The sequence below is a fragment of the Hyperolius riggenbachi genome, chromosome 5 (assembly GCF_040937935.1).
Source record: "Hyperolius riggenbachi isolate aHypRig1 chromosome 5, aHypRig1.pri, whole genome shotgun sequence".
NCBI classification, from domain to species: Eukaryota; Metazoa; Chordata; class Amphibia; order Anura; family Hyperoliidae; genus Hyperolius; species Hyperolius riggenbachi.
The window spans coordinates 300253353-300277772 of NC_090650.1; the positions used below are offsets into that span (position 1 = coordinate 300253353).

Here is a 24420-nt window from a genome sequence, read left to right on the forward strand (position 1 = left end):
GCAAGACTTTCTGCTCATCTGATGTATGGGTCCCTGTTGTGTGCCACTACATGGGACTATTCTTTCTGAGATATGTTGATAGCTAAATATCCCATTCCCTTTTTGTGTCTGTTTCCTGTTTTATCTTTCTGGTTTTTCAGGTATACTCCAATGTAGGTATTGTGAGCCTGGCTGAATAAAGACAAATTCAGTACCTGATGCATCACCACTTCACTTCTCATAACCCCACAAAGATATATCTTCTGTGTTTACAAAGAAGAGGCTCAAAAGAAGATCACAAAAAAAGCAGTATAGATATTAGACAAGCTACAATGTTTGAAGATGTCTGTTTGGGCAGAGAGGATATTGAAAAGCTAATCCTGCTGTTAGAATTTTATATGCAGAATGTCCATCACTTCTGAGCCAAAAAGAGCATGCTGCCAACAGTGTAGATTCTTCCAACAATACTTTCTCAAATGGCTACAGCTATACCCAGTTCCAAAATTGATTTACCAATGTTAAAGGCACCTTTATTCCAACACCTTGGGTTTGATTCACAAAACGGTGCTAACTGTTAGCACGGCTGTTAGCACGGCTTTTTGCACGTTGTAGCGCGTTTTCACACGGGTTTTGTGCAAAAAACTGTTTATCGCATGCAAAAATTTGCGTTCGCGCATTAACGCAAATTTTTCACGCATTTACATCCGTGTTTACGTGATAATGCAAATGTATTGACCGTTAATGTCTGAAAAATTCACGTTTGTGCGTGAATGTGAATTTTTGTGTGCAATAACCGTTATCACGCGAAATTTCGCGTAAAGCACTTTTCACAGCGTGCTAACAGTTTGCACCGTTTTGTGAATAAAGCCCCATATCTCTATATGAGATTTCACAAAAGAAAAAAAATATAACACTACTGACTCTGTGAAATTAAATCCCAGTAAGAGATTTCAATAAATGTAGTTTAGAATAGTATAGCAAAAAGTTAGAATTTCTTTTGGATTTTCACTGCTCTGTCTAGACAGGAAGTGATGAAATATCTCCAAAACTGATATCAGCAAACACAATATTTTTGTATAATTAAAATGTAAAACTACACAGTAACCAACCAGCTCCCAAAACCACAAGGAGATTATAGGGGACTAAAAGAGACCAAAAAGCCCACCTACTAAAAAGCAGTTGTAATTTCTGTCATCCTTTTTCTGTCTGCTGGATTACAAGCTCCACAGAAATCCCAGGGAAAGAAACCAGGGAAAAAATTCTCTCCAATAAGGATACAGATAAGCATTAACCACTTGAGGACCACGGGCTTAAACCCCCCTAAAGACCAGGCTATTTTTTGCAAAATGGGCCACTGCATCTTTAAAGTTAATGTAACCCCATATTAAAAAAAAGGCAGATACTCACCTAAGGAGAGGGAAGGCTCGGTCCTAATGAGCCATCCCTCTCCTCTCCCGGTGCCCCCGGTGCTGCGCTGGCTCTTCCGTTCGCATCCCCCCTCCGAGGGGACTTCTGAAGTCTACGGGAGCCGAGTCCTCCCAAAGACAGGTGGCGCACATGCAAATGCGTCATAGAAGGTGCGCGCACGTGCGCAGTGTAGAGCGGCCCATCTTCAGGAGCACCCGGGCTCCCGAAGCATTTCTGAAGCCTCCCTTCGGCTGGGAGACAGCAGTATTTGACCGAAACAGTCGAATACCGCTACGGGGGAGCCAGGACAGCAGCGGGCACCAGGAGAGGAGAGGAAATGCTCTATGGGACCCAGAGCCTCCCTCTCCTTAGTTGAGTATCTGACTTAAAAAAAAAAAACAGTTCCCATTAGCTTTAAGGCCTCGCTGCACGGCTATACAACTCAGCACACAAGTGATCCCCCCCACCTTTCCTGCCCACCAACAGATATTTCTGTTGGTGGCAGGCAATGAACTCTCAAGCAAAACACATTCCATGTAGGACTCAACCCTTAGTTGAGTCCTACATGGAATGTGTTTTGCTTGTGGGACTGCATTTGAGAGGTGTGATGGACCTCTCACCCTAGTGGGACTCCCCGAAACAATTTGAATCACATTCTGAGGCCGGTGGACCATTGTTTATCCAGGCAATGAACTCTCCCAGGATGTTTATGTTTTTTATATAAATATGTATTGTTTTTTTAAATAAATATACCTATTTTTTTATTATTTTACTAATGCCCTCTCCCTCCCACAGCCAGCCAATCGGTGCAAATGGCTGTCATAGGCTGTCATTCCTCCCACATCCCAAAAACATACAGATAAGTTAATTGGCTTCCCCTGAATTGGTCCTAGACTACGATACATACACTACATGATACATACATAGACATATGACTATGGTAGGGACTAGATTGTGAGCCTCTCTGAGGGACAGTTAGTGACAAGACAATATACTATGTACAGTGCTGCGTAATATGTCGGCGCTATATAAATACTTAAAAAAATAATGGGTACTAAAGTAAAATAAAAATTAGGAAACAAGGGCACTTACTAGCTCATTTTTAAAATGCCAATAGGAAAAGAATGAGTTAAATAAAGCATTTCAATGTCAGACACAGCGGTGCATATTTATGAAGAATGTACATAGAAGTATTCCTTACATTTCAGGAGAATTAGTAAAAAAAAGTCATGACTGGGCCACATAGAGAAAGCCAGTCCCTGCTTTCAACAGTCAAATAACACAGTTCAAACATGCCATGTATTAAAAAAAGGATAATTTACCAAAATAAACAATTAACCTGCCTCATCTTTGTGTCCAAAATCAAGTGGTCTGATTTGCTGCTTCTTCCTGACTGCTGACAATTTACCAGTCCTGGTCCACCTACCTCTGCTGAGGCAACAACTCAAAGTCAAGGTCAAACACACACACACACAGCCTCAGACTGACCCACCGAAGTACCGAGGATTTGCTCGGTAGTCCCCGCCTCTACATCTCCAGTGGGCCCCTCCTCCACTCCTAGGGTGAACAAATCCTAGCCTGCAGCACAAAGTTTCTCCTCTCAGCGTATGAATCATTCACGCTGAGAGGCTGCTGCAGGCTCAGGCTGGGCTGTGTGTGTCATGTAGCTCCGCCCCCCCTTGTGATGCTGGGCTGGGGCGGCAAGGTTCAAAGGCTCCAGCCCAGCGTGAAGAAGAAATACACATCAGCCAGTAAAAGAAGTGAAGTGCGGGACTCAGGAAGAGGTAGGGGCCAGTGCCACTGAAAGCAGGGGTGGGAGAATGATGAGCTGCAGCAGCTTCTTCCCCAGACCATCAGAACTAAATTGCCATCTCTACTGCAGCCATTTAAACAGGGGCTGAGATCCTGCCTTCCACCCTGACTGTCACTCTCTGCTGCCCTGTTATTGAGGTTTCTAGTTTCCCCCTGCAGTAGTGAACTTGGCACTAACTGCTCTAACCTCGCCCCCTGCTCTGTCCTGTGCTACGTGAGCCTTGTGGAGCTGCTGGGGCTGATGGTCAGAAGGCCTCAGAAAACACATATAGCAAGACGTGTTCCCTGAGTGTGGCTGCAGCATGGAGAAGAGAGGCAGGTGAGAGACTGGGCTGTTGTGAATTGCCTGGCTGCTATATCCCTGATTTCCCTCCCCACAAGATGCTCAGCAGGCTGTATGTGTTCTGTACTGTCTTCAGTCACATCGGCTCTGGCAGCTGCACGTTTATCTACTCTGTGACCTTTGCTGATATATCACCCTGATTTGCATCCACACAGGCAGCCCATACAGCACCCAGCAGAGTAATATCTGCCTGTGCTTAGTCACATGTAGCCCTTTATATCTGTATTCCTAAACTCTGCAGAACTCACTGGAAGAAGCTGCAGAACAGACTTCTGCCTCCTCTGTAACCCAGGCAAGGCTCATACTGTAGCTTGCCACAAGGTAGTTTGAGCACTGAGGGGTTGGGGAGGATTAGAGAGTACAGCTGATATAGGGAAAATGGGCTTCAGATAGTTAATTTTGCACACTTAAGCCCCATCTACACAATACGATTCTTTGTCCGATTCGATTACGATTCTATTTACGATCCGATTTAAATCCAACATGTCCGATCGGGATTCGATTCAATTCGATTCGCCATTGTTTTGCAATGGCAAATCAAATTGAATCAAATCGAATCCTGATCAGACATGTCGGATTTAATTGGATTGTAAACAGAATCGTAATCGAATCGCACAAATAATCATATCGTGTAGATGGTGCTTTAAGGGAACAACAAGCCAGATAATGGGGTCAGGTAGGGCTGGGAACTGTGGAAGTCCTGTCAGTTGGTACAAAGTTTTGTGACGAGTATTCCTGCAGACAATGAATAAAGTATTGTGAGTGTCCCTGATGTGCACCGTATCAGGGCATGATACAGCAACAGCTTCGTTCCCTCCTTGCTGATGCCAGGTAGCCATTGCCCTGTCAAATTGTTGTGGAACAGGATGGGAATTAGGGGCTCTGTCTGTGGAGGTGGCCAGGGACCAGATAAGAGATGCCAACTTCTGCATTGTTATAGTGCAGGCTACAAACCCCAATGCCGTCCCGTTCCAAAATGCTTTACATTACACCTGCATCAGGGCCATGTGAGTCAGGTATCCACATCTACTCCATTATGTTCAGGCATCACAGCTCAGAGCATTAACTGATAGAGTCACAAATATTACGTACGAGGAGTCCATGTCATGTCGTATTGATTTCATTTTACAAAAATGAGAACTGATTTAAGCCAATTAACTTATCTGTATGTTTTTGGGATGTGGGAGGAAACCGTAATGCTCGGATGAAACCCACACAGACACGAGAACATACAAGCTCCATGCAGGTAGTGCCCTAGCGGGGATTCAAACTGGGGACGCAGTGCTGCAAGGCGAGAGTACTAACCACTACACCACCGTGCTGCTGACATGCCAGATCCATGGGATGAGAAGGGAGGGGGGGAGAGGTTGTAACAGGATTTATACTTCTTAAGCCCCCTTTAGTCTGTCAGCTCCCTCAGTGTTTTTACTTTACCCTCCATTCTGCCATTAGCAGCTCAGTAGTAGTAGACTAATGCGCACGCACAGCACTGGCCACACGCCTCCTCAATCATGCTTCATTGCCAGCAACGTTCTGTGTCTGTGCAGTTAAAGCAGAACTGAAAAAAGAAAGTTTGACTTGTCTGGTGCTTCTGCAATCCCCTCGTAGCCTTCCTGTCAAATGCCGGTCCTCCTTGATCCTCCTTTCTCCCACCCCAAGCTACTTTTAGCTCGGTCGACTTGGCAACTGCTCCTGCATGCCCCGGGCCACATGTATCTTTCTCTGCAATAGCGCAGGACACTTTTGCAGGCAGGAAAGAAACGGGTGGCTTGCCATTGATTTACAAGTCCACAGTACCAAAAGTAGCTAGCGGCGGGAGAACGGAGGAATGTGGAGGACCAACGCGGGACAGGAAGGCTGCAAGGGGCTGGCAGAAGCAACAGGTAAGTAAAACACTTTGTTTTTTTATTACAGTTCCGATTTAAGGCTTTTGGCTGTGCAGGCGCAGAATACTCTTGACTATGGGAGCACGATTGAGGAGACTCTGGGGCGACGCATGCGCAATAGTCCCGACTGAGCTGAGTTGTGGACTTTACTAGGGCTGACAGCGGCAGAACAGAATGGACCAGATGGACACTGAGGAGTTGATGGACCACAGGGACTAGAATAAGCCCCAGGTAAGTATAACTCTTCTTCTCCCCCTGATGACAGCCTGGCTGTGGAATTAAGGACCACTAGACACCAGGGAACTGTATAGAGGAAAGAGGGGACAATTAGACACCAGTGAACTGTATAGAGGCAGAAGGACCACTAGATTATAGGGAACTGTATAGGGGAGGGTGCACAAGATGCCAGGAAACTTTTATAGGGCAAGGAGGAGGTCCACTAGACACTAGGAAACTGTATAGGAAAGGAAGGTCCACTAGACTTCAGGGAACTGTATGGGGAAGTTGGGCCACTAGAATTCAGGGAACTGCATAAGGGAGGGTGGACCCCTAGACTCCAGGGATTTGTACAAGGGAGATAAGGGTCCTCTTGATGCCAGGGAAATGTATATTGGAGGGAGGAGGTCCACTAGACTCTTCAGGATTGCTGCATTTCTTACTACTTGGAGACACTTGACATTACTTGTCATTGCTCACAATCAAATGATTACAACCATATCTTGACTAGTGTGCTATATTTGAATGATGCATTTATATCTTCTGCAGCACTTTACAGAGTACAAAGTCATGTCACTGACTGTCCTCAGAGGAACTCACTCTAATCCTACCATAGTCATAGTCTAATGTCCTACCATATTATTATAATATATTTATATAGCACTGACATCTTCTGCAGCACTGTACAGAGTACACACTCATGTCACTGACTGTCCTCAGAGGAGCTCACAATCTAATTCTAGCATAGTCATAGTGTAATGTCCTACCATATTATTATTATGTATTTATATAGCACATACATCTTCTGCAGCACTTTACAGAGTACATAGTCATGTAACTTACTGTCCTCAGAGGAGCTCACAATCTAATCCTACCATAGTCATAGTCTAATGTCCTACCATATTATTATTATGTATTTATATAGCACTGACATCTTCTGCAGCACTTTACAGAGCACATAGTCCTGTCACTGACTGTCCTCAGAGGAGCTCACAATCTAATTCAACCATAGTAATAGTCTAATGTCCTATCATATTATTATGTATTTATACAGCACTGATATCTCTTGCAGCACATTACAGAGTATATAGTCATGTCACTGTCCTCAGAGGAGCTCACACTCTAATCCTACCATAGTCATAGTCTAATGTCCTACCATATTATTATTATGCATTTATATATCACTCAAATCTTCTGCAGCACTTTACAGAGTACATAGTCATGTCACTGACTGTCCTCAGAGGAGCTCACAATGTAATCAATTTCATATGTATGGTAACTAGGACATTACTTTATATTAATATTACTTTATATAAATACTATGCCAAGATTTGCTGGGCAGCGGTGTCTCAATTACAATGCTGCTATGTACATTTGGCCCTGTTAATGATACCTCACGGCCACGCCCACCTTCTGGTACATGGTCACACCCCTTTTTCAACGCAATCAGGGGATGTGTGGGCCCCAGGTTTAAATTTCTCTGGTGGGCCCCCAGGGTCCCAGTCCGACCCTGCACACACACACACACACACACACACGAATCAATCACTCTTACACAGCCAATAAATATTGAGAGTAACTCAAACTATTTTTAAGACATAATCAAAGACAGGTGAGAAAAGTAACTGCTTTATATTCTTGTATTATTGACTACTCCATGAGCCAATGATAAAGGAAACAGTATATTTGCAGGGACACTCAAGGTCAAAAAGTCCACCACCCCTGTACACATGTAAAAAAAAAAACAAAAAAAAAAAACAGCAATCGGGGCAAGCTCAACTTCTTTAAATTGGTATAGTCCTGCTATTGCATTTCTGCATGGAACATATGAATCATATACTGTACATGGCCCAAAGTAAGCAGCCACAAGCATAAACAGGAACAATATTTTGGGGTGGTATACCTTGTGTGATTGTTGTTTTTGTTTAGGAGCAAGAACTAAGTGTAATTATGTGAAAAAAGGAAACAGGATTGGAACAAGCTTTATGGGTAACACACATCTGAACCCCACTAACAACTTACTGTCTTAATATTGCAATTTCCTTATACTACTTATTTCAGATCTATTGCTACAAGCTGGGACCAAATAAGAATGGAAAAAGGAGAAAAAAAGAGAAACAAAATAATATAAATTACTGCTATTCCTCATTTGGTAAAATTCAACTGCCTCCAAATTGAGGTGACTTTGAAATATGGATGACAATAAATTAACAAGTAAATATTGTGTATAAACATGATATATTTTATTTTCAGACCATAGAGTTGCTGTCAAAATCTAGACATGATACAAAGTCAAGCAAATGTCACATAGCAGATCTTCAATCAACAGTTACAGTAAGGAGGGACAGGCAATTTAGCATTACTTTTGATTTCTCACTTTTTGTCAGCAATGTATTACCCTTTGGCAATGCCAGAATTAATCAAACCGTCTACAGCGCAATAAAAAGAAATATGTACTCATGTCTTAGGAAAAGTGCAACTCCGATCGAGATATATGTGAAAAAGCTGGACTCTTCACAAGGAAAAAGAAAAAGACAAAAAAAATAATGTAAAATACAACTACTTCTTCCAGCTGTTAACTTATTAAATGGAATAAGGATACATTAAACAACTATAGCAAAGGCTAATAATGGTCAAAGAAAATATTTATGCTTTGCATGGGAGTCTGCAAGCTCACAATTGGTATTATTTGCTGGAGAAATGGAAAAATAAATTGCGCTGACAAGGAAGGAAGAATGATGACTTTTTTTTTCAAAATGATGTCCTTGAAGATGTAATATACTACAGTTGATCTGTGGTTGCACTGAAAACAGTTACCATGACATTTCTTTATTATATGGCCGAGCAAGCTGCTGTTTGAGGGGAAAAAAGCTGTGCCAGAGGTTAGCAAAACAGCATGAAGAACACTAGAAGAAATGGTATTGTACTTTTTGATTAAATAATTCTAGGCTGTCAAAGCTATTCTGTTTCTGAGGTTTCCCAAAAAGAATATTTGCAATATGTCCTTGTGTGTCATCACATTGCACTTTCATTTAGAGCAATTCCACAAAACATAAATCATGATCCTGTTTGCACCTATTAATTCATGCATCTCAAAGGTCATTATAATATTTACACTATTACACCAGATACTTGTGTCCTTTCAACAACTGAGCATTCCAGTAACCTTTGCTTAAGCTGTTCATTGCTATATTAAGTAAATCTTCTTTGTACATCTGTTACATAAATGATTTTAACATACATAATATATGCTTCATACCATAAACTGTTGCCTAGTTTTAATGTCATTGAAAGCCATAATGGCAAACAGATACAAAAAAAGCTAAGCTGTCATCTAATCAGGGATGGTCGGAGTCAGCCAACTTCGCTACGCTGGAACTACGCGTATTTTTACGCAAATACGCTTCACAATCTACGGCTATGTAATCAAAAACTTCACTACGTTTGCATTCCGTAGAATACGCTTTAAAATGCGCAAGCTTCACGTGGTTTGAAGCGTAGTTGACCGCTTATGCCCTTATGTGGAAAAATTTCCGCAAAAATCTGCTACCTATGTGCATATATAAATTAATATAAGTGTACATTCCACCTTCCAATGCGGAATTGTATGCATATAAAAGGGCAATAATATTTCTGCGCATGCGCAATGATCCATATAGATGCAGTTACCGCACGCATAGTTGACTTCGCAATACATACGTCAACTACGCGTAGCGGGCGAAGCTGCGCATAGCGGGACTATGACTACGCAGAAATGCGTACGTGTAGTTCTTAAACTTCGCCTATGAACTACAATGCGTAGTTGCGTACTAAGACGCGTAGATTCACGCTGGCGTAGTTTACGAGCAATCCTGCATCTAATGCCACTTTAATTTTGGAACAAATAATATGTGGGAAAAAAAAGGGTAGAAAGGAAAATCAGACATTGATCTTTCCCATCACTATTGAAAATCAATATATATCCCGATTCCCCAGAAAGAGCAGTACATTTCTTGGTGGGGTCTCCTGTTTTTCGGTACACTGACATTGTTACATGAAACCCTGGGCCAAGTTGCAATGTTTGTTTTCTGGGGATTAATGTAAAGCCGCAAAACTGCTGTATGGTGATCCATGGGAAATAAACCATATAGACTGGTATAGCCAGAATTTGGAAACTGAAACAGGTGGGGCGCTGCACTATGAGCTTAGCTTTACCAGCCCACATGGTCCATGATCTGGGGGACTCTAGAGGAGAGAAATGGCAAAGCCTTCACCTTCTCCCAAAGCCTTTTTCTATACCACAGACAAGGGGTCCTTCTCCACCTTAGGTGCCCAGGGGGAGGTTAGGGGTAGGGATGGATGAACTAATCCACCGGAAAACTGTTCCTGGTGAATAACGGCCATTGGCCATTCATTTTTACTGCAATTTTTTTGTGGTGAAAATTTGTGTTTGCAATGGTTGCAAACTTAAGCAGTTAAAGGGAACCTTAACTGAGAGGGATATGAATGTTTCCTTTTAAACAATACCAGATTCCTGGCAGTCCTGCTGATCTCTTTTGCTGCAGTAGTGGCTGAATCACACACCTGAAACAAGCATGTGGCTAATCCAGTCTAACTTCAGTCAGAGCACTTGATCTGCATGCTTGTTGAGGGGCTGTGGCTAAAAGTATTAGAGACACAGGATCAGCAGGAGAGTCAGGCAACTGGTATTATTTTAAAAGGACAAACACATATCCTTCTCAGTTTAGGTTCCCTTTAAAAGCAAAGCCCTGTGCATGCTAGAATCATAAAATGTGCAGGGTATTTAAGGAGAAAAGTGGGGACAATAGGACACCATGGGCCTGATTCACAAAGCGGTGATAACTCAGTTATCACGCCTAAAAGACTTTAGGACTGCGCGCACAAAAGTCCGCGATCGCGCGAATCACGGCAAATTGCGCGTGCAAAAGTCCACGAAATGCACTTCACGTGATAACTGTTTAGCTAGTGCAAAGGTTATCACGCCTAAAGTATTTTAGGCGTGATAACTGAGTTATCACCGCTTTGTGAATCAGGCCCCATGTTTAAAAAATGGTGTTGAGTTCTCCCTTCCAAGCCTCTTTAACCCCTTGTCACCCATGCAGGCTGGCATAGCCAGATTGCAGAGCCCAGGCCATGTGGGGGTCCCCAGCCTTAGCTATACCCACCCATATGGTCCATGGTATGGGGGGACTCTGGAAAATAGGGCAGCAAAGCCTCCCTATTTCCCTCAGAGCCCTTGTCCAAGCCATTAACAAGGGGCTCTTCCCCACCTCTAGTGGCCAGGAGGAGGAAGGGTGTCAACACTAGGGGGAGGTTCATGGTGTCATTTGGGAGTCCCTTTTAGGAAGGAGACCCCTAGATAGTGGCCCTTTCTTAGGTGAAATGAGATACCCTTTGACCATAACCTCAAAGACTTGAAATTAAATCAAGAAGTTTTCAATCAGGATGATACCATTTATTGGCTAACTTAGAGATACAAAACTTCTTGCTTTTACTGATGGCTAACACGATACAATATTCTACTGCTATTAAAATGAAATAAAAATGAAAAAAATGATTTAATGTTCTTATTAACCAGAAATACTTACCTTTTGTTACATCAACCATGGTCTCGGTATTGATTCCAGTGCCATATATTCTCGATACCGATAAATGACGAGAACGCTGCACGCATCAATCCCTGCCCTGACGAACACTGCCGCATGTGTCAATCCTATTCCCAGCCCTGGACTTGCTATACTAAGTATAGCAAGCCCCAGAGCATTTGCATTCTAAATTCTGCTGCAGAATGTCATTTTGAAGACTTAAAAAAAATTATTTGAAGTATTCAAAATAGATTTCTTCAAAAACTACAAATTATTTTTGATTTTTTTTTCCCTCTTTTCCCACTGTTCCCCTGAACATACTGTGCAAATATCCTGCAAATTTAGCTTTGCTATTAACCACTAAAGTCAGCAGCCATTGACATCCTTGTAAAAAATGTTTGCGTTAAATAGGTAATTTTTGACGAATATTTTGCCATTGATCCCTCTCTGTTATGCCACTGTCTGGGTTTTTAGATACTTTGTATATCTTTTTTTAAAGAAATTGTGGCTGCAGAGATGCAATAGAGATTTTAGAAGTTTGCCTGCCATTAAAGTCAATGGAACTCACCCAAAAACAATTGTAACAGTAAAATTTGCAAATGCATTTGCGAACGTTTGTTCATAATGTTTGGCCATCCCTAGTGAGGAGTATAGGATCCTTATACAGCAGTGTTGTGGCTGTACAGTGATCCCCATTAAAAGCACTGCAACAAATTCACTGCTTTTTCTGGGGATATATGAACATTTTCAATACCTATGGCTGGATACATTATTTGTCATTAAACCACAGTTATTTTTTTTTTTTTTTGCTATAGTAATTTTTAACATTGATTTTCCTTACTACAAAGTTTTGAGAAAAAAAAGTTCCCATTGTTCCCACTATTCTCCTTAACATACGGTGACCAGACGTCCCGCTTTAGCCGGGACACGTCCCGGGTTTGGGGTCCCCTGTCCCCGGCTGCACTGCATCCCGGGAAATGTCCCCCTTCCACCTGCGGGTCATCCCGGCTGCAGGTCTCTGGCCACCGTCAATGGTGGACGCGGCCAGTCGGCCACATCAGCCTCTCCCCCAGCCCTGCCCACCCTCCAGTCATGTGGCTCTTTGACCACATCAGCTCCATCCCCAGCTTGCTGCCCCTACCTTCCCTGCCCACCCTCCAATCGCGCGGCTGCCTGGCCATTTCAGTGCCGGCTCCAGTGTTCTGCCCCACCCACCCTCCTACGCAAAATGTCATGTAAATTTTTGCAATTATGCCTATACGCAATTACAATTTGTAAATGCAATTGATTTTGCAGTCATTTGTAATTTTGCATAAAAGTTTGCGTAATTTTCATGTATTGTCATGCCAACTTTAGCAGTGAATAGCAAAGCCCTCATACATAAATTTGGGACTTTGTATTTTTTTTTAGAAAGATTTTAAAAATGCAAAGAAAAATAGTTTTTAAACTGAAAAAGGACAGTTTAAAAACATTTTTCTTTGCATTTTAAACTACAAGGTCATTTTGAAAAATTATTTTTTTCTTTACCCACTATTCTTCTAAACATATGTAGCAATTTTGGCAGCAATAGCATGTATGGTGGCTTTGCTTTTAACAGCTAAACACAGCACAAAATGATGCAAAAATTATGTGAAAATTATGAATATTATTATTTTTAAAGTTATGAAATATTACTATTACATACAAAATTAATTAAAATGTTCTCATAAATTTCACATTACGATTACAATGCGAAATTGCGAATTTCAATGAAATTTTGGCCCACCATTGATTAGCACATTAAAGCAGATCCAGGATAAAAAACTAATAGAGATGTCATGAACCCCCAATTTTCGGTTCGTGAACCTCGTTTGCGAACTTCCGCAAAATGTTTGTGAATCGGCGAACTTCGCAAACCGCCATAGAGTTCAATGGGCAGGCAAACTTTAAAAGCTACAAACACTGTTTCTGGCCACAAAAGTGATGGAAAAGATGTTTCAAGGGGTCTAACACCTGGAAGGGGGCATGGTGGAGTGGGATACATGCGAAAAGTCCCTGGGAAAAATACGTATTTGACGCACAGCAGGGTTATAATCCCTAAAAGGCAGAAATCACATTGCATTCCTAATTTGGAGGCCTAAAGTGCTTGAAAACATCTTGCACTTGTATACATAAATCAGGTAGTGTAAGTAGTGTACTGCTTCACACTGACAGACCAAATTCACTGTGTAACACACCGGAAACAGATGTTTGTGTAGTGATGGCCGTGCAGGACTGGTGCGCCCCATGCCGAGATTGCTCTTCCTCTGTGTGATGTCAGGTAATGTCTGACTGCCTTATCAACTTTCAATGGTTCTTTCTTTCTATACCATTGTTAAAGCTTACATCTATTTTTTTTAATTACTTTTTTTTGCTGTCTGTTTAGTACCTTGGATAATCAGTTATGGAGGGCAAGTCTGCCATTCATTCAACTGTGTGATAAACTTTCCATATTACTTTCTCAGTACCATGGTGATCATGGGTAATGGCCGGGGAATCCGGGTTCGATTCCGGTCCGGAGTAGGAGCCTGAGAAATGGCTACCACCACACATCCAAGAGAGTACCCAAATGTGCTGTATAAGTAATGTACCTGCCCTGCCCCTGACCATGCTTTACAGACCAGGCATCTGTGGTCAGACGGACCCTTGAGCATTGACCCAAAGCTGTGTGCCAGAGATGACACTACTTGCTTTTCAACATCACGGTGCAGTTTGGGTATTGCCTTTTTAGAAAAATATTTGCTGCCTGGTATCTTCCACTGCGGTGTTCCAATCACCACAAATTTTCGGAAGGCCTCAGAGTCCACCAGCCGGTATGGTAACAGCTGGTGAGCTAACAGTTCCGCCAAGTCAGCTGTCAGATGCCGGGCAAGGGGATGATTGGCAGACATTGGCTTCTTCTGCTCAAAGATTTCCTTAACGGACACCTGGCTTCTTCTGTAGGCAAAGGAGCAGGAAGGGCTACCACCACACATACAAGGAAGGCAGCAGGCACGGCACGCAAGTCCCGACTCAGGGAGGTAGTGACGAAAATAACAAGAAAGGAGGACTCTTTTGAGGCGCTGCTGTATATGAGACGAATAACCTTTAAATCCTTTAACAACAATCTGTTATGGAGGGCAAGTCTGCCATCCATTCAAGTGAAAGGTATGCACTGACTGGTATAAAACAGTGTGCAGTCACAGAGATGCAGTGAAAGGATGGGAATCAGGGTACGAGTGGGAGCCTGAGAAACGGCTACCAGCACACATCCAAGGAAGGCAGCAGGCACGGCACGCAAGTTCCGACTCAGGGATATAGGGATGAGAAATAACAATACAGGAGGACTCTTTTGAGGCCCTGCTGTATATGAGACAAATAAACTTTAAATACTTTAACAACAATTTGTTATGGAGGGCAAGTCTGCCATCCACTCAAGAAAAAGTTATGCACTGACTGCCAGGTATAATACAATGTACAGTCACACAGATGCAATGAAAGGTATGCAGTGACTGCAAACAGCTGGTGCACACGATGGCAAGAGTGCAGGTGATGGCGGCTTTCCAGCCCATATGGTTGGGCTGAGGCAGCTCAATGACAGAACAACAGTGACTGTCCAGCTGATCGAATTTGGTCTGTCCACAATGAAGCAACAACCTTATTATCTTCTTGGGTGTGCCCCAAACCCCCCCCCTCAACACACTCATATAGGTCATTGCTAGATATGGCCCGAACCTCCGATTTTCGGTTCACGGACCGCAAATGCGAACTTCTGCAAAAGTTCGGTTGACGCGAACTTCCGTGAATCGCAATATACTTCAATGGGGAGCCGAACTTTGAAAACTAGAAACACTTATGCTGGCCACAAAAGTGATGGAAAAGATGTTTCAAGGGATCTAACATCTGAGTTTTTGCATGGATGAGTGAGGTAGACGCGAAAAGTCCCGGGGAAAAATCTGGATTTGACGCAAAGTAGCGTTTATAAGGGCAGAAATCACATTGAATGCTAAATTGCAGGTCTAAAGTGCTTTACAACATCTTGCATGTGTATCAATCAATCAGGGAGTGTAATTATAGTACTGCTTCACACTGACACACCAAACTCACTGTGTAACGCACCGCAAACAGCTTTTTGTGTAGTGACGGCCGTGCTGGACTGGTGCGCACCATTGTGAGAGTGCAGGCTGTGGCGGTTTTCAAGCCCATATGGTCGCCGGGCTGTGGTAGCTCAATGATAGAACAAAAGTGACTGTCCAGCTGATCAAATTAGGTCTGTCCACAATGAAGCAACGACCTTATTATCTTGGGTGTGCCCCCCCCCCCCAAGACACTAATATCGCCGTCGGTCATTGCTGCATTGTGATACACAAGCCCCTTCACCGGGGCAAGGTAATGATCATGAAGGGGAATTGGCACGTGTACGTGCCTTTTGTTTTGTTATTGCAGCTGCAGTGCAGCCAGAAAAATTAGGCAGGCATGTACGCGCACCAGAAAAATTATTATAGCGGCCACTGTTAGCAGCGGCCTTACAAATTCAGGAATCCGCCTGGTGTCCTGGACCCTGTAGGTGGTGGCGGAGAAGGCAGTCACACGGCGTGCAGGCAGAGATGCTGTGTGTGGGGACTGACTTAGTCTTGGGGCGGGCAGTAGCCCTCTGGGATCCATGCCTCATTCATATTGATAAAGGTGAGGTACTGAACACTTTTGTGACTTAGGCGACTTCTCTTCTCAGTGACAATGCCCCCAGCTGCGCTGAAGGTCCTTTCTGAAAGGACGCTTGAGGCAGGGCAAGACAGAAGTTGGATGCCAAATTGGAACAGCTCTGGCCAAAGGTCAAGCCTGCGCACCAACTAGTCCAAGGGTTCATTGCTGCTCACAGTGTCTACATCCACACTTAAGGCCAGGTAGTCGGCTACCTGTCGGTCCAGGCTTTGGTGGAGGGTGGATCCGGAAGGGCTAAGGTGAGGCATTGGACTAAAGACTGTTCGCATGTCCGCATATTGGGGGATGAAGAAATATAGACAATAAAGACATGTCAGCACGACCTCGAACAGACCTGCCGGGTGGCCTGCCTCCGTCTTTTGTGTTGTCCATATTTGGAGGGATGAAGTGAAAAGTATGTCCTGACTTGAGTAATACAATGTGCGGTCACACAGGTGCAGTAAAAAGTTTGCAGTGACTGCTGGTATAACAATGTGCAGTCAGGTGCAGTGAAAAGGTTGGCGGACCGTTCAGGCCATCTCTAAAAACTAACTATAACAAGTAACTTGTCTATATTTCTTATCTAAAGTTTAGATACTTTACACAGCAAATCTAGCTGCAAACAGCTTCAATAGTAAATGATTATTTCTTCCTGAGATATACTGACAGCAGCCATGTTCTGCTTGTGATTATTACACAGTTAAGTTGCTCTGCATCTCTAACCCTCAACCTGTGAAAACTTCACTCCCTCCTCCTCCCTCCTCCCCGTTGCCTCTAAAATCTCTGTCTAGTAACCTACTCCTCCTCCTGCCCAGACTGAGCTTTCATAAGCCCTTGCTACATGGGTCTCAGAGTGCCTAGGCTCTGGAGGAGCTGTGGGTGAGGCTTGCTTAGTTTATAGGGAATTAGGGTATTAAAACCATTAAAAAAAATATTTGTCTTGAGGAATGCCCTATAAACTATATGTAAGGAACACAATTTTGCAATGAGTAAAAGTTTATCTCGATTCACTTTAATAGCACCTGACAAATCATTGTTACACTTTTGAGGCTTTCTTTAATATGCCCATTCAGGTGTTAACATTTCCATCCATTCCTTTTTTTAAATGGAATTCGTAATTGTGTATAAGAATTCCATAAACTGCAGTATGTTAAGGAGCTATATGGCGCTCCTTCCTACAGATATCCTTCAATATATCCTTTGCCCCAGAATGACAAGAGAGCACTGTGCCGACATGCTGCTTACAATAACCAAACAGCCTATTTTTTCTTTTGAGAGTGGAGGCAAATCAATGTGCTGCAGATGGGTTAATGGTGATTTTGCAGTTGCTTTACAAAGTCACAAAACACCTGTACTGATGCTCAGGTTTTGCATTAAATGATTACAAACAATCATCTCTAGTAATAATAATCATTGACTCCCTTTAGGCATTTCAAAGCATATGCAATGAAGCTTAAATACATCTTCACAGTTTACAACAAAACTCTAAATAAAAAGGTCAATCATTTAATGTGTTTATTAGTACGGTATTACTGAGTTATTGTTCTGTATTGCCAATAATATCCCAAAGAAAAGCTTTTAAATGCATTCAGCCATACATAAAATCCCATCAGCTTATAATTGATTAGTTCTGAGTTGCTTAAAAATCATTTGCCTAGTGGCTAGCTTAGTGGAGTCATACTTCATCAACAACTGTAGCGCTGGAGTGTGTCGATTTTTCTTTCAAAGATAAATTGGTACATGGATGATAGTAACTCCTTAAGGCTTAGACTGAGAGATGGTTATCTTAAGATTTTCACAAACACCATTGTATAGGAACTTTACCACAAGCAAAGCATACAACAAACATCTACACAATCTAAAAATACATACAATTCTTTAACACAGACAGCACATGTTTCGTTTACTGTGTTTATGCACCCAGTGCGTTATGCAAAAAGCATAATTTGCTTTATACATGCAATGCATTACCTGTTATGCAAACAACACAAGTGCTGTATGTATTCAAAGGAAACCTGAGACAGATGATATAAAAAAATAGATACAAACCTTCCTCCAGCCCTTTCAGGCTGATTGCTCCCTCATCGTCCTCATGCCCTGCCTGGATCCTCTGCTACTTGGCCTGTAAAGTCCTTCAATCTGGAGCATACTGTGCATGCATGTCTTGCCACACGCACACCCCCAATGCGCTCTACTACTATGCGCTCTACTACTACTACTAGTACTACTGTGCAGGTGCAGAAAGCTCTCAGTGACAAAAGCATGATGGAGGGTGTTGCCAGACTGTGCATGCTCTGACTAAATGACTTTACGGGCCAAATAGCGGAGGATCCAGGTGGTCTGGGAGGACAGCTAGAGAGTAATCACCCTGAAGGGGGGCTGGAGGGAGCCCCAGGTTTGTATAATTTTTTTATACCCCCTATATATATATATATATATATATATATATATATATATATATATATAAATATATATATTAGCCATTTTCAAAAGTGATAAGAAGTTTGATAACGGGTAAAAAATCCCACTTGCAGTTCAGTTAAAATGGCATACATTGTATTATGCTGAGATGAAAATGGCATTTTTAGGTGTAGTAATATACTGGTACATTTTTGGATGCTAGCAAAATTGCTTACATTGGTACATAGTACATAAACATACCATTTAAATTATAATATAAAATGTAGACTTACCTTTATTGTCGTGCAATGTGAAGTTAATATGACTTGCATCAGGTGGTAAACTAAAGTAAAATGAATGGCCGTTTGATGGCTCATCTCTATCTACTGCACTTATCTCCTGAATAACCTTTAAATAGAAAACACAAAATGAATAGGAAATACAAATACATTCATGTAATTTATAATATGCAAAAACAAGGCACTGCCACTCAAAAACTGTACCTATGATAAGAATCAGAAAAGTGTAAGATGTGCTGCAGAATCAGACCTTCGCCCTACACTTTTGCATAGTTTATCAGATCTCAAATACAGTTAACAATGCTTGGAAAAAAAGTCTGAAAAAGTAAAGGGAATTACAACTTTATTGATATCAGATATATAGAACACACCACAGCATGGGGAAAAAGACAAGGTATAGCATTAAAAGATATACCGTATTTTTCGGACCATAAGACGCACCTAGGTTTAGAGGACAAAAATCAGGGGAAAAAAATACTAAACCTGGTGCATCCATGGTGTAGGGGCATCTTGTGGATCTTCTCCCCTCCCCAATTTATATGTCCCCCTTGTACCTCTTGTGTCCCTGTGTCCCATTTGTACCTTTAGTGTCTTCCTTGTGACCTCCTCTGTCCCCCTGTATCCTCCTCTGTCCCCTTGTGTCCTCCTAAATGCCCCCCTTGTCCTCTTAGGTGGCCCATTTGTCCTCTAAAGTGCCCCCCCCCCTGTTGTCTTAAGTAAGTGCCCTCTGTGTCCTTTAAAGTGCCTCATGTATTCTCTAAAGTGTCCCATGTGTTTTTTAAGTGTCCGCTGTGTGCTTTTAGATGCCACCCATGTACTCTTAACTGGCCCCCGTGTCCTTTAAAATGCCCTGTGCGGTACTAAGTAACCCCTGTACTAGTCTGTCCCCCTGTGAAACGTATCTTCTTCAACACCCGTCTGTGTAAGGAATCTGTGTCTGGTTTGCAGAGCATGTATTGCAGGATGTAATGTGTAGGTGTCCTCGGGGCTGTCCCGTCCCGCCCCTCTATACCGGTGCGTTCCCTCCCCCTGTCCTCAGCTGTCCCGTCCCCTCTAACTACTTTCCTCGGCTCTCTAAGGGTTACGTGAGGAGTGTGAAGGCATAGGCTTACCGCTGGATGTTAGCGCTGTCAGCGGTAATCTTCTGTGCTAAAGCCGCCGGGTGGTCCGTGCACGCTGCCAAAGCCTTCCTCCCTTCACTTCCGCTTTGGTGATGAAAGCGGAAGTGAAGGGAGGAAGGCTTTGGCAGCGTGCACGGACCACCCGGCGGCTTTAGCACGGAAGATTACCGCTGACAGCGCTAACATCCAGCGGTAACCCTATGCCTTTACACTCCTCACGTAACCCTTAGAGAGCCGGGGAAAGTAGTTAGAGGGGACGGGACAGCGGAGGACAGGGGGCAGGAATGCATCGGTATAGAGGGGCGGGACGGGACAGCACCGGGAACACCTACACATTACATCCTGCAATACATGCTCTGCAAACCAGACACAGATTCCTTACACAGACGGGAGGTCTGGACAGTCACGGGGACACAAAATTTAAAAGGGGTGACAACTGGAAACGGGTAGAAATTGAAGCATATGGACCATAAGACGCAGGCACTTTTTCCCCCCATGTTTGGGGGAGGAAAAGTGCGTCTTATGGTCCGAAAAATACGGTAAATATTTTTAAAGTAAATCTGAAGTGAAATAAAGTAGAAAAAAAAACCAGATACTCACCTATAGAGAGGGAAGGTACTATGTTTTATAGAGCCTTCCGGTTCCTCCAATTGTCCCCTCATTCCAGCGATGTCTCCGTTTACATCTGCCAACACGGGAGGCTTCAGAAAGCTTCCAATGCTTTACAGAGCAGTATTCGACCGATGGGTCGAATACCTCTAACAGAGGTGACGGCAATGGAACGAGGGGACCGTGATGAACGGGAAGGCTTTATAGTACCCAGTGCTATCCCTCTTCATACATAAGTATCTGTTTTTTATGTTAAATTTACTCCAGTTTTGCTTTAAGTGCAACCACCTTGTCACGAGGTAAAAGTGTATATTTGTGGAAATCTAATTGAATCATTGCATCTTATAAGGCAGAGTTCCCCAACCCTGTCCTCAAGGACCACCAACAGTACACGTTTTGCAGAAAACCACAAACATGCACAGGTGAGGTAATTAGTGTCTCACCAGAGCTCATCAACTACCTCTGTGGGTTTCCACAAAACATGTACTGTTGGTGGACCTTGAGGACAGGGTTGGGATACACTGTTATAAGGTACTGTAAAATCTATAAAGCAGGGTTATGGGCTAATGCTGACCAATGCAACATTGTGGCGAGTCCCCATGATGATTTAAATCCCAGCAGAGTAGTAAACCTAGAAACATAAAAGACAGAAGCCAAACAAAGCAGAGAAGGGGGGCATAGATAACTTTGGCAATGAGTAACACGGCAACAAGCATTCAACCCTGGGATATTCTACTATCCCTTTTCTTCAGTGTGGACATTCTTCTGTATTGTTTGTGTCTTTAAGGATCCTCACTTGATGACCTCATCAAGCAAGTACCCTAAGCTACAATACAGAAGAACGGCTGCTGATATAATGCAGGGGGTGAGTGACATGCTTCCTGCACAACAGTGCATCAGAGAGAGGGCGACAAGCAAAGTAGAACCTGGGGACTTCGCCATCAGAGAGGGGGCGCAGAGCATGGCTCAGGGACACAACTATTCAAGAGGTGATGCGAGCCTGTGTGGTATCTCCCTGACTGATGCCACCAACTACCCTCAGGAGCTCACAGTTCAATAACCGCCTAATCAATTACCTCAGGAGCATACAGTCTAACCTCTGTAAACTCGAAATCACTGACCTTGGGAGTTTACAGTCTAATCCTTGCCTCACATCCCCAACCTCAGGAGTTTAGAGTCTAATTCCTGTGTGAAATCACTGACCTCAAAAGTTTACAGTCTAATCCATGCATGATATCACTGACCTCAGGAGTTTACAGTCTAATCCCTTCCTCATATCACTGACCTCAGAGATTACAGTCAAATCCCTGCCTCATATCACTGACCACAGGCACTTACAGGGCCCTTTTGTACTGCAGGAAATTGCGTTAGAATCACTAAGTTTGCTACTTAGAGATTGGCTCAGACCTCAGATTTTGGGGCCACGGACGTGAACTTCCGTAAAAGTCCGTGGACTGGCGAGCTAGGGCAAACCGCAATAGACTTCAATGGACAGGCGAACTTTATAAACTACAAACACTGTTTCTGGCCACAAAAGTGATGGAAAAGATGTTTCAAGGGGTCCAACACCTGGAGGGGGGCATGGCGGAGTGGGATACATGCCAAAAGTCCCTGGGAAAATTACGGATTTGACACAGAGCAGGGTTATAATCCCTAAAGGGCAGAAATCCCATCACATTCCTAAATTGAAAGCATAAAGTGCTTGAAAACATCTTGCGTGTACATACATGGAGCAGCAGGTAGTGTCAGTAGTGTACTGCTTTTAGAAATGTCGCGAACCTCCGTTTTTTTGTTCGCGAACCCCGTTCGCAAACTTCTGCGGAAGGTTCTGTTCGCGTAAAAAGTCGCGAACCGCAATAGACTTCAATGGGGAGGCGAACTTTGAAAAATAGAAAAAATTATGCTGCTGGCCAGAAAAGTGATGGAAAACATGTTTTAAGGGGTCTAAAACCTGGAGGGGGGCATGGATGAGTGGGATAGACACCAAAAGCCCAGGGGAAAAATCTGGATTTGACGCAAAGCAGCGTTTTAAGGGCAGAAATCACATTGAATGCTAAATTGCAGGCCTAAAGTGCTTTCAAACATCTTGCATGTGTATACATCAATCAGGGAGTGTAATTAGAGTTCTGCTTCACACTGACACACCAAACCCACTGTGTAACACACCGCAAACAGCTGTTTGCGTAGTGACGGCCGTGCTGGACTGGTGCGCACCATGGCCAGAGTGCAGGCCGTGGCAGTTTTCCAGCGCATATGGTCGCCGGGCTGTGGTAGCTCAATGATAGAACAACAGTGACTGTCCAGCTGATCGAATTTGGTCTGTCCACAATGAAGCAACGACCTTATTATCTTCTTGTATGTAGGTAGGCATAGGTAGGAGTCCCAGTATAGGTAGGTAGGCATAGGTAGGAGCCCCAGTATAGGTAGGTAGGCAAAGGTAGGAGTCCCAGTAGTTAGCTAGGTATAGGTAGGAGACCCAGTATAGGTAGGTAGGTATAGGTAGGAGTCCCAGTATAGGTAGGTAGGCATAGGTAGGTGCCTCAGTAGTTAGCTAGGCATAGGTAGGAGTTCCAGTATAGGTAGGTAGGCATAGGTAGGTGCCTCAGTAGCTAGCTAGGCATAGGTAGGAGACCCAGTATAGGTAGGTAGGTAGGCATAGGAAGGTGTCCCAGTAGTTAGCTAGGCATAGGTAGGAGACCCAGCATAGGTAGGTAGGCATAGGTAGGAGTCCCAGTATAGGTAGGTAGGCATAGGTAGGTGCCTCAGTAGTTAGCTAGGCATAGGTAGGAGTCCCAGTATAGGTAGGTAGGCATAGGTAGGTGCCTCAGTAGTTAGCTAGGCATAGGTAGGAGAACCAGTATAGGTAGGTAGGCATAGGTAGGAGTCCCAGTATAGGTAGGTAGGCATAGGTAGGCGCCTCAGTAGTTAGCTAGGCATAGGTAGGAGTCCCAGTATAGGTAGGTAGGCATAGGTAGGTGTCCCAGTAGTTAGCTAGGCATAGGTAGGAGTCCCAGTATAGGTAGGTAGGCATAGGTAGGTCCCCTAGTATAGGTAGGTAGGTAGGTGTCCCCGTATAGGTAAGTAGGTGCCCCAGTAGTTAGGTAGGCATAGGTAGGTGTCCCAGTATAGGTAGTTAGGCAGGGCCTGGCTGGCTCAGTAATAACAATTACCAAGGTCCAGCTGCAACAGATAGGGCTGCATAATGTCAGTGTCAGTGAGCAACACACACAAAAAAAAACACATCAGGAAAACATTATCTCTCAAAAGAGAGCTGAGGGGTGCTGTTTTAGCAATAACAATCATCCAGGAGCAAGCCAAGAGCCTAACTAATCTTTCCCTAGGAGAACAAGTCTGCAGCAGCTGTCCCTAGTCTGTCTAGCAGGCACACGAGTGAGTGTCATGGCCAGCGAGCCTGCCTTATATAAGGGGGGTGGGGCTCCAGGGCTTAGTGTAGCCTGAATGGCTACAATGTGCCTGCTGACTGTCATGCAGAGGGTCAAAGTTGACCCTCATAGTGCATTATGGGGTGAATCGAACTTCCGCAAAAGTTCGCCTGGTGCAGGCGAACGCAAACCCCCAAAGTTCGCCTGGAACCATTCGCTGGCGAACCGTTCACTACATCTCTAACTGCTTTACACTGACAGACCAAACTCACGGTTTAATGCCCCACCACAAAGGGTTGTCATTAATTGACACCCCCCACATGTTTGTATAGTGATGGCCGTCCAGAAGTACTACAAGGTAAATCATGTCACCCACAAAGACAGCTATGCTTTAGTAAGTTAAATCACAAATGCAGTCAAAAGATATGCAATGGTATTGTAATACAGTGTGGAACTACAAATCCCAGCTAGCCTGGCTGGCAACTGTCTGTGGGCTCTATGTATACTGTGTCACCCACAAAGACAGCTATGCTTTAGTAAGTTAAATCACAAATGCAGTGAAAAGATATGCAATGGTATGGTAATACAGTGTGGGACTACAAATCACAGCTAGCCTGGCTAGCAACTGTCTGTGGGCTCTATGCATACTGTGTCACCCACAAAGACAGCTATGCTTTAGTAA

General features: G+C 43.5%; 1 protein-coding gene across 3 annotated transcripts in view; it reads right to left on the minus strand.

Moving 5' to 3' along the window:
- LOC137518797 (cadherin-7) overlaps positions 1-24420 on the minus strand; it is a 370823-nt gene that overhangs the window by 15370 nt on the left and 331033 nt on the right. For all 3 annotated transcript variants that reach the window (XM_068237112.1, XM_068237113.1, XM_068237114.1), the window contains one exon: positions 18620-18734. In XM_068237112.1, the coding sequence (XP_068093213.1) occupies positions 18620-18734 (115 nt within the window). The remainder of the gene's footprint in view (positions 1-18619; positions 18735-24420) is intronic.